The 15,614-nt window shown below is 43.5% G+C and overlaps 1 protein-coding gene across 2 annotated transcripts; it reads left to right on the forward strand.

The window, feature by feature from the left end:
• Positions 1–8,399: 8,399 nt before the first annotated feature.
• On the forward strand, positions 8,400–14,491 carry TEX30 (testis expressed 30). 2 transcript variants are annotated; one of them, XM_075090277.1, is made up of 5 exons: positions 8,400–8,465; positions 9,458–9,688; positions 11,163–11,214; positions 12,766–12,971; positions 14,140–14,491. In XM_075090277.1, the coding sequence occupies exons 1-5, from the start codon at positions 8,448–8,450 to the stop codon at positions 14,311–14,313; spliced, it is 681 nt and encodes a 226-aa protein (XP_074946378.1). In that variant the 5' UTR covers positions 8,400–8,447; the 3' UTR covers positions 14,314–14,491. The 2 variants fall into 2 exon arrangements, with proteins under 2 accessions (XP_074946378.1, XP_074946385.1); XM_075090284.1 differs by lacking the exon at positions 8,400–8,465 and adding an exon at positions 8,704–8,907.
• The last annotated feature ends 1,123 nt before the right edge of the window (positions 14,492–15,614 follow it).

Here is a 15,614-nt window from a genome sequence, read left to right on the forward strand (position 1 = left end):
CCAGGGGCGGTGTGCCTGATGTCATTGCTCAGACATCCTCAATCTGATTTACTGCCACTGGCGAAGACCTACGAATTCCCTGTGGAAACGAGTCCTCCAGCCTCTGAGTGTAATGTTACTATCCTTAGCATTTTCCCAGAATTCTAAAGTGCAATGAGTTTTTTTTTTTGTGGTTGTTTTTCAGCTAATGGTATTAATTGCAGAACAGACATGTGAGAGACCTGTGATCTTCGATCTAATCTCTGAGGTAAATTATTGGGCTTTGCCTGCTGAAGTAACCAGGTGATCGACGCAAGGCTGCATGTCCCAAAGTTCAAAGGTTAAAACTGGGATGACCAGTCTCACATAAATAGAAGTCTTGTGACGCTACAGGATCTTTGAAGTACTCACTATGGATGAAGTCCTGTGCTTCATCTTTCTTCTAAACTTATTTGTGTCATATAATCTATTGATTTACAAGTGCTGAGGAAAAGAAGTATCTTTTCCAAATGTATCTGGGACTAAAAGCCATCACGTGGACTCCAGTAATTTGTTGCCCCTGCAGCATCTCATAGAGGATTTTCCAATTGGCACTAACAGAGTCCTTGTAAAAGGAAGGCAGATTTAGTGAGATGCAACCCATAACTTTGAGTGGAGTTCAGGATACCTGGCATGGCTAACTTTGCAATAGCAAGAAGGTCAGAGATGAAATAGGTCAGGACACATTTAGTGGTGTATCACAGAAAAGAAATAGGTCACTTGTATCAGAGGAGGTCCTATGAGGCTCAGTTTTATTTAAAATCTGTATTTTAAATGAGCCACATGTACAATGTGAGTGTTACTACGTGCACCGTTCCCAGATCTTCTCTTCCAGCCTATCAAAGTCTTTGTGATGGCTATAAAAGCCATTCCTGTACGACTTCGTAATATCTTTGATCCATTAATTTCAGCTGAGTTCCAGAAGACCGACCCCATCATGAGAAATAAACTAGCATAGTCTGACCAGATCTTATTCAAAGAGAATTCTTTGTTTGGTCCAGAAATAATACTCAATTTTTCTGTGCATCTCTTGCATAGATTTTGCAACCAAAACTACAGAGCACAAAGAGGTGGGGTAGGGATCACTGACACCATACTTAACCATTGCTTTCCAGGTAGCTATAAAAGATGCGAAGCACATTTGTAAGATCTGAGGTGACAAGTACCATTCATCAGGATTGGAAGCTCCTGAACAACATTGTTTCTGGCTGGCCTTTCCCTGGGAGTGAGACTGTGGGAAAAAAAGGAGGTTGAATGTAGGACAGCTGAGATTATAAAAATATAGTATACAGAAACAGAAAGTGGGGATCTCCTGCTCAGTTGAGAGACTATGGATACAAGGGCCCAAGAAAAGGGTAAGGGAAAGGCTTTTCAGCTAGTGATGTGGCTGGGAACACAGGAAGGCTGTAAGGCAGGACATTGTCTCTCTACAGCTGATTTCTCCAGTACTCAGAAGAGCAGGTCCTGTAAATAAAGATATTTGCGCCGAAGATACTTGACTCCAAGACAAATGTAATCTCTTCAGATATGCTCAGACTGGTTTTAGATACGGCAGTAAATGCAAGACTTCAAGAATGCCCACCTATTTGGGACTACCGAGTGCAGCAAGATGTGAACTGCTGAAAGCACTGGTGCGTGGAGCACACATGCCAAGAGGAGTTCACTAGTTTGCTGAGCTTTGAGCAGAGCTCTGCAGGATTTAAAGTAGCTGGCAATAGCCATGTAAGCATTCCCCCACCCAAGGTTTATCGAATATAGTCAGGCCATGTCTGAACTGTCCTTTGGGCAGACTGTGAGCTAGAAGATGGCTCTGAGCAGTACCAGGACTTTTCAAAATTATTCCTGAGGCCATCCATAGCCACATCTGTCAGTTTTCAGACATTTACAGACTCGTTTCCTTGCTTGCTAACACTTTTAGTGTGCATATGTTGGTAGCAAACTAGATCCTGTTGCATATGTAGATTTATGACGATGTGCAAGTTAAAAGAGGAAAATTAGGTGAAGCCAATAATTAGACCTTTCAGTTTAACTTCAGTTCCTAGGCACTACGAAAGCAAATACACACTCTTTGTGTGCACTGAAATCTACTTAGAAATGAACACTATCCAGAATGGATTTTCTAAGTTTGTCAAACCAAATTGTTTTTCCTCCTACCCCAGTGTAGCAGATTTTGTGAACAGCAGTAGATGTTGACTTTACTAAACTTTGCTACTGCTTCTGTCAGACTAGAGATTCGTAATGTAAATTAAGCTTCCAACAGCACATGTGCAAAGCCAGAAAACACTTCTCAGATGCGAGTGATATTCTATCGGAACAGAAGAACAAATCAAAGAGGGCTCCACACCCTCCTTTCTGGCACTCACTGTGTTTAGGAATATCCTGGATGACAGAGAAGATAATGTACTTCTTAAGCATACAGGTAATGTGAGGCTGAGAGGGATTGCTGGAATGCTTTGGAGAATGAGGTTAGACGGCAAACGTCTGCATATATGAAAGAAATGACCTACAGGAATGATAACTGAGCAAGGTACAACAGACATCTGCAGTGTCTCAGGGTTACTCTGCAGCTGCCCATGCTCTGACGATTTATGGATGAACGAAGGGCTTCATTTTCTAATCTGTGTGAATCTCTGTGAGTTAAAGAGAGGTACAATGTAATTTTCTGCATCTTAGAATGAAACAATTTATTAATGGAAGTGAAAATGGCCTAGGAGCTTGCAACAAGATGCAAAATGCACCAGGTTCCCATATTTAGGGGCTGTAACATGCTGGTTGTAATTATAAATAGCGATAATCTCCAGATAAGTAACTCACTTGGATGGCTGCTGATATGACCGCAGAGGGTATGAGTTTTTTGGACTGAGAGTTAAATGTGAAAGAGTTTCACATCTTAACACAATGTTCACAATAAAGGTAATCCCAGCAGCAGCAATAACGTTCTTTACCATCCCTAACCACGCTAATCTTCTGAAGAAGCAAAAGACAGAAACAGAGTGAAACTTCAGAGTGAAAACATACATGGAATTGAGGTCAGCACTCAAAGATTGCACAAACATGCCAAAACTATTAATTCTTCCCTTGCAGCAGTGGAGCAGAAACGTTTGTTCCACTGGCTCCTGGCCATGTCAGTTCACCATCAGCCAAGGGGAGAGAATGGCCAGAGCCACGTCCCGCCAGCAGTCCCCCGTGCAGTCCGAGCACAGGAACGAATTCTAACAGCTGCCACTGGAAAACAAAGTGGTTGCATTTATCAAGAAGAATGAGGGAATACAAAATCCCTAACAAAGACTCTGAGAAATGTATAGCATCCAAAAGTGGCCATCCAGAAGCATGCGTCATGATGACACCTTCCTTAGTTAAAGTAAACACCTTCCATTTAGCACCACAATTACAACACCAGAGATGTTTCCAAAGAGCCTCATGCAGTTTGAAAGGGAAAGTTTTTATGCATTGCACATTTACTACCTGACGTTATCCGTGCTCACAGAGTTTGTGACCAATATAATGCTACAAAAGACACCAGTCCTCTGTATATGTCATAGTTTCATAGAAGTCACTATCTAACAAATAGCCATTACGGTAAGTGTATTACTGATACGTTACAGTATGAATAGGATGGACACAACGAGAAAGCTGAGATCACAGGAAAAACTAGAATAATAAAACAATGTTATTGTTATCAATGTCAAATAAACAAATAGCCTAATAAATGCAGGGGGTGGATTAGATGACCGCTAAAGGTCCCTTCCAACCTAAACCATTCTATGATTCTATGATTCCAAATGCATCTTATCAGCCTGAATTACAGAATTACCACTAATAGAAATGTTTTCAGTTTGCTTTGGGTAATTCACCTTCTGACCAGCCTAAGGTCCCAAGGGATGTTACAGCCAAGACAGTTTCTGACCTCGCTGGGTGGTGACATCCACACCTGCAGAATGTGAGCACCTGGCTTGCTCTTTCACCCTTCCTGGAGAAAGTCATCCAATGCAAACAGCCGAGGTCTCCGGCTTGTCATAAAGACATGGGGATTTACACCTGCCACCCTAAAATCCTGCATTTTTCTGCACATTATAGTGGTTTCTGCTTATCACCTGCCCAACACTTCCTACATCACAGAGGAGCTCAAAATCTTTTCAGACCCTCAAGAAGTATGATGCAATAGTTAAAATCAGTCAGCGTTATGGATATCACTACTTTTTAACTCAGGAAACTATACTGGCTAATCAAACAAGTTTGCTGATCACTTTTCAGAAAATCAGTTAAGGTGCTTTTGATACCTCTGCCCACAGCATGTGCATGGTTGCTGTGCATCTACATCCTCAGGAAGAGAAAAAATAAAGGATCTTGGACAAAGCCAAGGTTCTAATTTAGAGTAAGAGTTGAACTTTTTAAATAAGTATGTATGTCTCCAGCCTAAACCAACAACAAATTCCTTTGATGGTCTTTTATTAAGAAGTTTGAGAAAAAAAAAAAAGGTCTGCTTCTGATTTCTGATTCCCACATGCCCTTCAGCCTTTAGTTATTTCACACTGAAACTTATGAAAAAAGATGTATTATTTTATACTTTTATAATTATTTTAATACATTTTTTGAAAGAAATCTGTTCCAACATGAGATTAGTGGGAAAGGTTGTCTCTGTTGTTCCTATTGGGTGCAAATCTAAGTCTCTGGTATGAAAAGCTGTATTTATAATCCAAGGAAAAGAACAGGGATTGTCTGATGTGCTACCAAAAGTTGGCAGGTCCCAAGTTTAGAGTGGGGATAATGTCATTCTTTGATAAACTGCCACTGTTTCTTCAAACGCAGCTGTCTTTGGCATATCAAATCTGTCAGAGGTACTTACAGCAGTGTATAGATTATCATAATAGACAACATATATTCTCATTGAGACATGTCAAATCACATGCCTTTCATAATTTTCATATTTCGTGACAAATTTAGATTATTATGCACCATATATTGTTTTCAGAATAAATTTCTATTTCCAGGAGTGATGCAAGGTTAAAGTTATAAAATGATGCCACACATCTAAGGAACCATGTTTTCTTAGATGTTTAATTAAAATCATTAATTCAGAAGTTCTGCATAATTGGTATTTTCAAAGGTGGGAGCTTAGACTCTTAATTCATATTTAAGCATGTAAAGAAATGCATTATGATTTTCAATGACTGCTGGCAGTGAATACTTCTGGATTTCAGAAGAGTTACTCGGCACACTTGAGAATCAACCTGAATCTACATAAATATTCCCCTAAAACCACAGAAAACTAATTTTGAGTAGCTAGATATGAGAGTTGCCTTGCATTGCAAAATTAAAAAACAGTTCCTTCACATTTAAATAAACAGATTTCATTACATATGCAGAAATTCATAAAAACAGAATTTATGCACTATAAAATACATACCCATGAGTTGGAATCTAATACATATATTTTTCTCTCTAAAGTTCCTAGTCTTTGACATATTAGCAATACTTGGGCCACTATAAAGGACCCTTATTTTCCAGAAGGAAAGCTATTGCAGAAAAAGCGTGGCCAAAATAGACTGGTCCAGCCCTATTTCCATGGACCACCGGATTAAAGAACAGTCTCTCCTTCCCCCGCACATTCACAGGCTCATCTGCATTGCTCAGGACTCTCCCGGGTATTAGCTCGCCTACCTTGAACACTGTGCTTATGCAGAGAAGAGTTTTACGTACTGAAAGGAGATTGGGGCTAAAAAAAATGAACAGAGAAAATAGGAAGTAAACTGGTAGCAACCTGCTGTACGCAGAAAGCATAAGAAAATAGTTTTCCAGTGGCAAGGGGTTACACATGGAGAGATTTAATAGGCTACACGTTCCACATGGCCTGCCCTGGAAAGAGCATATGAATAACCAAAATCAGGAGAAATACAGCAGGGAGACTGAAGAGGGAGGAAAACTAAAAAAAAAAAGAGAGAATGCATGCAAAAATCAGACCAAGAAAGAACAAAAACAACACCAAAAATATAAACTATACCAGAACACAGAAGCATCCATTAAGTACAGGTAAGAAAGCAACGAAGAAGAATAAACTAGAAGCATATTATGAACTTTTCCTTAACTCTCTTCTTTCTTGCATAATCTTGTTCTGAATTGAGGTTGAGGGTGTAACTGCTTCAGGATAACAAATATCAGTCCCCTTTTGCCAAGTATCTCATTTATAAAGGCTTAACTGGTATTAAGTATTGATCAGAATAGTGCAATCTCCACCCAAGACAAATTAATCTGGCATTACTCTGAAGCATTTACTTCCCCCTAATCTGCTGGACTCCCCAAATGTGAGCTATGGCTCAAGAAGCCACCGTGTCAACATTACCAGTGACCTGAAACACCTACAACTCATGCAGGCTGTGCTGGTGGATTTCACTCAGCTTTATGCTTCCACATCTCGCTTTACCTTGCCATTTTTTAGGCAAGGTAGAAATTTAGACAAATCAAATCAAGCTTCCCATCTTTTTCAGCTTGATTAGAGCTAAACTTCTCCACTTCTGTCCTTAACACTTATATCTGCTTGAGGGTAGGAAGGCTCTGCAGAGGGACCCGGACAGGCTGAATCAATAGGCTGAGGTCAGTTGTGTGAGGTTCAACAAGGCCAAATGCCGGGTCCTGCACTTGGGTCACAACAACCCCATGCAATGCTACAGGCTTGGGAAGGGTGGCTGGAGAGATGCCCAGTGGAGAGGACCTGGGGGTGTTGGTCGTCAGCCAGCTGATCATGAGCCAGCAGCGTGCCCAGGCGGCCAAGAAGGCCAATGGCATCCTGGCTTGTATCAGGAATAGTGTGGCCAGCAGGAGCAGGGCAGTGATCGTGCCCCTGTACTCGGTGATGGTGAGGCCGCACCTCGAGTGCTGTGTTCAGTTTTGGGCTCCTCACTACAAGAAGGACATCGAGGTGCTGGAGCGTGTCCAGAGAAGGGCAATGAAGCTGGGGAACGGTCTGGAGAGCAGGTCTTATACGGAATGGCTGATGGAGCTGGGGTTGTTTAGTATGGAGAAGAGGAGGCTGAGGGGAGACCTTATCGCTCTCTGCAGCTACCAGTCAGGAGGTTGTAGTGAGGTGGGTTTTGGTCTCCTCTCCCAAGTCACTAGTGATAGGACAACAGGAAACGGCCTCAAGCTGTGTCAGTGGAGGTTTAGATTGGATATTAGGAAAAAATTCTTTACTGCAAGAGTGGTCAGGCATTGGAAGAGTCTGCCCAGAGAGGTGGTGGAGTCACCATCGCTGGAAGTGTTAAAAAGATGTGTAGACATGGCACTTTGGGTTATGGTTTAGGAGGCATGGCGGGGTTGGTTTGATGACTTGATGATCTTAGAGGTGGTTTACAACCTTAATGATTCCATGATTTTATGGTAATAAGGCCTGGGCTGGGAAAGTGCCTATGAGGCAGTCAGTCCTCAGGTGGCAGGGGTGGTGACTGAGACAGCGGGTACGTCTGAGCTGCCCTGCCAGGCTCGCTTCTCAGAGGGCCGCAATATTTGGATCCCAGCATTTGAGAACATGCAGCTGGCAGAGTGATGGCAAGACGCTCGGAGCACAAGCCAGAGTGCGCTTATTTTCCAGCAGGTAAACACATGAAAACCAAAGTTACACTTGGTGGTGGCATCTTCAGTCTGCTAAATGATAGGGCATCCTAATTTGTGTGAGTTTTATGCACTGATAAACAAAGAAAATGTGATGTCTGGGTAAATACCTCGCCACAGAGGATGTTAGAAATTTTTTTTTATGTATCTGTGAAATACCCAATATATAAATACTGCAAGTGTTGTTGCAGAATATTGGTGCTGCCCTCCATCACTTTAAGGCTGTGTTTTGAGCAGACTAGTTTCTTTCATTGTACAATAAAGTACAGCCTGGGGGACGGCTGTGTGTTGACACTGCTCCGGTCGCCCAGCTCACGGTAAGGGTCACACCTGCACTCCTGGAAGCCAGTAAGAACCTGCTTTTCCAAGCAATTTCTAAGCAACTGTCTTTATTTCTTCTGAAATAAAGTCTGTGTTTTCCACTCATGGACGAATAAAATCTATTTAGGGGGAGCGGTGTGACCTCCCCCAGCAGCACAGCTCAGACGCGATTAATTCAGCGGCTAAACAGCCACTGTGTTTTAAATTCCCTGTCTAGCCGCTACGATTGTTAAGACGTTTGTTCTTGGCAGACCGGCAGCTTTTACACACACCGTTACCGGCGCCGGCCGCCGCCCCTCCCCGGCGCCATTACCTCTCCCCACGGCCCCCGCGCGGCCCGGCCAACTAACCCCGCCCTTCGCCCGCCGGGGCGGGGCCTCGCACACCTCTGGGCCAATCAAGCACAGCGGCCGCCCGCCCTCCCGGTGAAGCTCCGCCCAGCGGCGGGGCGGCAGTGGAGGGGAGGGCTGTCATTTGGGTGGCGTCACGGGTGCGGGAGCGGGATGAGCGGGCAAGCGGAGGTATGGCTGCTGCCGTCGTCCTCCTCGTTCCCCCGGCGCGGGGCCCGCCCCCACCCTTTCAGCCCTGCAGGCGGCGGCGGGTGTCCCGCGGGTGGGAGGCGGGCCGCTTCCCCCGGCGGAGGGGTCCCGAGCCCACGGAGCCGCCGTCCGTGGGGCCCCGCCTGCCGGGCCTCCCTTGGGAGGGTGCTCCGAGGGCGGAACACCCTGAGGCCAGCGGCAGCCTCCGCACTCCCGCCGTGCCGAGCCTCCCGGGACCGCCGCCGGGAGCGGCGCTGTGGGCAGCGGCGGCACGGAACAGTGCTCGCCCCAGCCCCGCCGTGCCCTCCTCGCTCGCAGAGGCTGCGGCGGGCGCAGGGCCAGGCGTGCCGCAGCATTAAACAGTTGCCGCCAGCACGGAGCTCTTTTACCCATGTAGACTCCATATGGTTCTGCAGACCCAAAGGTCATTTGTTTGTAATAAATGTTTAGGGGCTTCCTTAGTTCTTTTATGTAATAATGTCTGTGAGAGATGTGAGATGAAAATAACTTTTTCCATGACAGGAAACTGTAACTACAGAAGAGTTTGTGTTCCCTATTTATTTTCAAGTCTTCTAAAAGAGTTAGTTTTTCTTGTTCTAAAGGACTTAATACTCAAGTCAGTTATGGCAGTTGGCTCTTGAATAGCTAGACAGAGGTATATAGGTGTATATAGAGAAGCTAAGAAGCGTTTCAGTTTATGCCTTGAATCATCCTTTGAAGCCAGGGATGCTTCATTTTCTCATGGAGAAAATAAGGTGTGGAGTGATAAGGTGACTTGTCCATTATTGCGTGGAAAATCTTTGAGCCAAAGGTCGAGTTAGTCATTGAGTGCTCTTAAACAGAAGAAATAAAAGTAGACTTGCAATTTTGGTTTCTTTCTCAATTGTCTGATTTCTCTTCATCATAACGTGTAGACTGGGAATATGCTTGCTTGCTTTTATTTTTGTAATTATATTTTTTCGTTTAATTTCTAGGTTAAAGTGAAAATACCTTTTGGAAACAAATATCTTGATGCTATCTTTTCTGTCCCAGAGAAGAAATCAAGATATGGGGTGATTCTTACCCATGGAGCTGGAGGAGATATGAATTTCCCTCACTTAGTGTCTCTGGCAGCCTATCTTGCATCCCATGGAGTTCTGTGCCTGCGGTTTACTTGTAAAGGCCTTAACATTGCTTATAGGACTAAAGCCTTCAAAACAGTTGTGGTAAGAAGTGACCAAATTATGCCAAAGTTTAGATCCACGGGTGCGCAGGATTAAAACAAAACAAAACCAAACCCCAAAACACTCCTGTCTGCTTCTGGCTTTCTTAAATTACCACCACCTATTAGTCAAGCAGCAATGGGAAGATTAGAATGACGGTTAGCTGAATGGAGCAGTGCCCGTGAGCAGAAACAGCAGGAGAAGTTTTAATGCAGGCAATAGCTAGAACAGCTGCAGCAAATACATGGGTTTGAGTTCAGGGAGAGAAAGAAAAACTTGGGGGAATATATGTTAAGGAAAGGATGTTTTGGGGAAATAGTAGTATTTGGGATGGAATCCAGAAGGTGGTGTGCTGGGAGGGCTTAGTGAGGGCAATGGGATTAAGGGATGCAGCTTTGGGAGTGCTTTTGAGAGGAAAGAGGCTGACCTGGGGATTGGGCTGGGTCTCTTGAGGGTTGGCAGCTGGGAGAACAAGGCTTTGGGGAAAGAGTAGTGGACTCTGGGTCGCAGGAGGGGTTGAAGCAAGAGAGATTGCGTGTAGCATATGGGAGCCCAAGAACCTAAATAGTCTTTGATTTCCAAACTGTTATATGTGTATGTTTTTCTGCTGCTGCTACATTATTTAAGGTGTTCTTGTATGCCTAGATTTGGTTAAAATGAGCAACCTTTGTGATAATCGTATCAGCGTAGTGTATCTTCCTGTTCTGGAGTGCGTAGGAAAGAATGAAACTACTTTTGCTGGGGCATGGGAAGGTAGCTTGAGTGCTTTGCATTAAGTATTGGACATTTTTATCAGGGAACTAAGTCCAGTTCTTAAGGAATTTGTTTCTATGATGTCATTGTGATTATATGTACATTAATTTGAGTTTCGACTTTGCTAGCTTTAGTGAGGAAGTGTTCTCCATTCTTTTTTGAAGAAGCATAATGTCGTTAGTGAGTTTATATTAATATGCTGCTGTGTAAACGTAATTTAAAGGCCTCTGCTAAGATAGCATCTGATTAGTTATCTCCTAAAATTCAGCAACAAATTTTTCAGTTTTTATCTTCTCTGTCAGACATATCTGATTGTGTCTTAAACTTTCCTTTGGAAATATGTGACCTCAGCCTCAGTGAAGGGCATTTTTGCTAACTTATTTTGCCTTTTGCTGGGCTAAGAGTGTGCATGTGGTCTGTTACTAGAACCAAGTTGATACACAGTAACCTTTTACATTTGGATAACTTCCTACAGGGCATTTGAAATTTTAATCTTGCTTACAACTAATGTGAAATTGCCTATGTTTATTATGTTGTTACTGCAAAATGTTATGAAATCATGTATGTGAAAAAACCAAGATAGCAACTTGTATGTATCTGTTCTTTGTTTAATCTGCAGTGCTGAAAGAGTTTCCCATTTTATGTTTAGTAGCTACAAACAAAAAAATCCCCAGCCTTTAAGCTGCCTTAATTCTAACTTGTGATGTTTATCTTATTTCTTTAGGAATATTTAAAGCTTTCTGATGATTATAAACTTTTGGGTGTCTTCCTTGCAGGTATTGTTTTTATCACCTATAATTTTCTCTCTTATACTGCCTCTGATGATAGCAGTCCGTAATTACTCCATTTTTTAAGTCTGTCCCACTTTGGTGTGAACAGATGTAGATGACAGGTTCCAGTTTGAGGTAGGCACTAGCAGCCTGCTGTCTAACTTGGGAATAAGCTGAATAAACTCCCACTAGTCAGCATTGCCTGGGGAGAGCAATTCAGCTATCCGGGAGGGCCTCCTTTATGGAGTTGAATGCACTGTAATCTTCATTAATTGATTAGCAGCCCACTGACTGCCATGGGAACGCAGGTGCCAGGCCCGCTTACAGCTCTGCTTTCAGGTGTCTGAATGCTGCGGGCCCTGTAGCCGGTGGCTGCGAGGGGTGGGCGCGCAGCTCGGCTCTCTCACGGGTGGCTCGAGCAGCACTGCTTCTCGGGTCACAAATGGGAACATCCAGCCCGCAGCTTTCACTGCATTCTCTTGGGAGCGTGGCTGTCCAGAACTATTCACCCTACTGATGCCGCAGATCTTGCTCCAGAAGGAGGAAGGAAAGAGCAATAGACTGTGTTCTCCAGGTACTTCTCCGCAGTACTGGGGAGAAAGCTTCCTTGTCGCTTGTAAGTGACAGGGCATGGGTCCTCTGATAACCCATGTGTACTTTTTAACTGCAGGTCTTGAAGAATTCCAGTTACTGGTAAATGGAAAACCATTTTGCCAAAGGAACTTTTGGTAGATAAAACCCAGCAGCAGATAGCGAATCAGTTATATTATGTGAAAGAGGGAAGTAGATGGGTGTGATTAGGAATAACTTGATACGGGAACCCTGAATGTTCTCTGACTAAGCGAAACCAAATCTGCGCTGATGCAAGTTAATCCCGGTGGAATCAGCCACTTCTAACACTCAATTACACAGAATTGTCAGCTTATGTGCCTCTTCTTTGAGGAGGTATTTTGATATCCCCTTGCTGTTGCTGACTGACCTCATGCTACGAGTTCACACTTTATTCACACACCGCCCCCCCTTTTATTTTTAGGCTGAAGTTTGAGCTGTGTATAAACTCTTGCTGGATTTGTTTTCAGAATAAGGTGTGCAAAACTGTTTTTAGTTTGAATAGTTTAAGGTTGCGTGAAAAAAAAACCCAACAATAAAAATAATAGCATTGCTATCTGGAATTTCAAGGGTCTGGAGCAGAGGACCCGTCCCTCTCTTCCTCCTGGATGGAGGGGAGGTTGGTTGTGATGCCCACCCCTCCAGGATGGGCTGCTGTTCCTTCCAGTATTGCAAAGGATCCCTCTCTGTTTAGCTTCCTCCCTGCCGCCTTTTTTAAATGGAGGTATGAAAACATAATATAACCAGACAAATATTTTAGCACAAAATGTTGAAATTCGGATTAATATTTTTCATGCAGTAGTTGAATAAAAGCACCCCTAACATCTTGTACTACTAATATGCTGAAATACGCTCAGTTGGATTGTTTTTAGGAGTTGTTTCTCAAACAGAATGTAGATGAGTTGACGGCAGATACGCTCTGTTCCTTTATTTTAACATGGGAGAAAGGCCGTTCCATGGGCTCACGAGCTGCTGCCTCTGTGATACGCCATCTTAGCCAGGAGGATGATGATGACTTCATTCAAGGTCTAGTATGTTTATCTTACCCATTGCATCGACCAAAACTTCAGTCCAAGCTCCGGGATGAAGATTTATTATTCATCAGGTGTCCGGTGTTGTTTGTCTCAGGATCAGCAGATGAGATGTGTGAAAAAGTGAGTACCCGCATCGGTCCTGCTATGAAGGGGCAGCATGGGGGAACGGGAATGAGCATGAGTGATGTCTGTACTGGCGCACACAGCTGTGACTTTGATTAACAGCCTTCTCTAGATAGAAGTAGCTTCTGAAGGAAGCCTTGGGCAGGAAACTTCATCAGACATAAGGAAGCCTGGGTGTGCGTTCTTTTGCTGCTTGGAACTTCTGGATTGTGCTTGATCATCCACTTTAGCAAACTCATCTTTAGGTCACTAAAATGCTGCTCATGTAAATGTTTTGTCTTTTTTTGATAGGGAAAGATTGTAGAAATTGAAAGTGGGTTATGGAAGGAGCGAGTTATTTGCTATTCTGTTTTAACCATTTCAGGTTACAAAACATAAACCCTGTGCTGCGCTACTGTCCACATTCACCATGTTTTCATGAGAAATTCTAGCAAAGCTGCTCTGCCCACAAGTCAGACTTCTGTGGTAGAAAGCAGTATTTTCATAGAGATGAAGAACAGGTGCGCAGAGGTCAGAACACAGTGGCTTTTTGCCTTGCTTTCTGGCAAATAGGTATCTGTTGTTCTTCAACGGTTCAGCTTGAATTTGGGACTGTGCAACTGGCTTTTTCCATGCTTGGACAGTTTCTAAGGAGTCATAATGCTTTCATGAGGAGTTGTCACTAAAGTAAGTCAGGCTAGCAGCCAGCAGGTCCTTGGAGTGCCCTCTTAATGGGGAATCTTTAAGACTTTCTGAGCTGGTTCTTAGATCTGCTTGCTGAGAAAGCTGAACAGAGTCAAAGCCAGTCTCTAGGGAATCGTATTGCTACTCTGCCACTGCAGACAAATCTGACCTAAGAAGTTCCGTCATTTTATTGCTGGTGCTACCCTCTGGCAGTAGAAGTGGATTCCTTCGTCCTTGCCCCTTTGTGGAGAAGCAGCCTGCACAGGGTTGTGACCCTGGCAGTTTTAGAAGTTCTGACTTCCTGCTATTCTGTGTTTCACTGAGGGCTAACCTCTGAGCGGTATCGTCACGCCTTCCCTATCAACTTGTTTGTAACATGCACACAGATCCATTTTGTTTCTAAGCTCCTATTACGTGTTGAGCAGGCAAAGTGTGAAAAGTCTGTGAGTTGCAGTTTGTAGCAGCTGATTCTCTAACTTCTTCATTCTTTTTTCCTCCTTAGCAATTGCTAGAAGGTGTGGCAAGCAAAATGAAAGCCCCTAAAAAAATCCATTGGATTGATAAAGCAAACCATGGGATGGCAGTCAAAGGACGAACAACAGACGATGTCATGGAAGAAATAAATGCACAAGTTTTTTCTTGGCTTAGAGAGAATATTGAACTGGAGCACAGATGATCTGCAGTGTATAAGCAGTATTTTCATTTAGCTTTTCCTAAATGCAGGAAATCAGTTTGTTATTTCTGAGAGACATATTTTAGAACAGTTATTTTTCAGAGGTCTCTGTGTAAATGCAAATAAAACATTTTTGTGTGAATAAAAAAATATGCAAAACATTAAAGAACTTTTTAAAGGACAGCAAATTTACCAAATATTTAATACCATGGAGGGATGGGGGAGAGAATCAGAAGGCTGAAAGTGAGAAAACTCGTGGGTTGAGATGAAGAGAGTTTTCTGTGTTTCTATGCAAGTAAGTGGATATAACACTTAGTGCTCTGCATTAACGAGTAAACGCTTTTGCCTGTTACTTTAAGTCATGTACTGGAAAGAATCTACTTTGGCAGCAAATTTTTAGATGCATTTCGTGTCCTAGTATATTACTGATTCTATACTGGTTGGAAATTAAACCCTGCTGATCTGTAGAATTCTGCGAGCGCACCCCGAGGCAGGGCAGCATGGGTTGTGCTGCTCTGCCTTGGTGCTGTATCCTGGCACGCTGGCGTGGCAGAGGCATCTCTTGTCATTTACAACATCGCTCTCCTAAAGATCCCTGTGTAGGGAGGAGGAGGAGGTAAGGCAGGCACAGTTGTGCACAAGAAGCAAAGAACATGGGTGAGTTTTGAAAAGTCACCCTCCAGTAACTTCTGTTGTGTGAAGGACTGATCACAGAGGTCCTTGGGAGAGATGGGCAGGGAAGAGTATTCGATCTGATAAAAGACAAATTATGTTTATACTGGTGGAGGAACTCATGGGCTGTGAGTAACCCGTTGGAATAACCAAAGGTTATAGCAGTATATTACTTGCTTTCAGCCAAGTCATCAGCGGTATCAGCTGAATGATGACCCTGAGATGAAACGGCTGGTTGGTCCTGAGAAAAGCATCTTGGTTTTGTCTCCCAAGATGGTGGGCTTGCCTCTGCTGCCAAGAGTCGCCCAAAGCCTGCCCCAGTCATTCTGCGTCTTACGGCTTGCAGCTGCAGTGTGGCAGGTGAACGTGAACAGGCAGCTTTAGCCTGGAGGCTGTTCCTGGGAGGAGCTGTTGAGACAGTGCAGCGCTGCTTAAACATAGGCTGAGTCAGCCCTGGTGAGCCGAGAGGATTTCTGTGATGTGCTTAGATCGGATAGCTGTATTTTGGCGCTGTCTTGTATAAAAGATCTACTTAAGACTCTAGGTTAGCATAATTAAATTATAACATATATTGTTTACCACATGATCAAACAAAGTGTTCCTTAGGCTTGCTTTTAATACAGTAAAAAGAA

The sequence above is a fragment of the Phalacrocorax aristotelis genome, chromosome 1, assembly GCF_949628215.1.
Source record: "Phalacrocorax aristotelis chromosome 1, bGulAri2.1, whole genome shotgun sequence".
NCBI classification, from domain to species: Eukaryota; Metazoa; Chordata; class Aves; order Suliformes; family Phalacrocoracidae; genus Phalacrocorax; species Phalacrocorax aristotelis.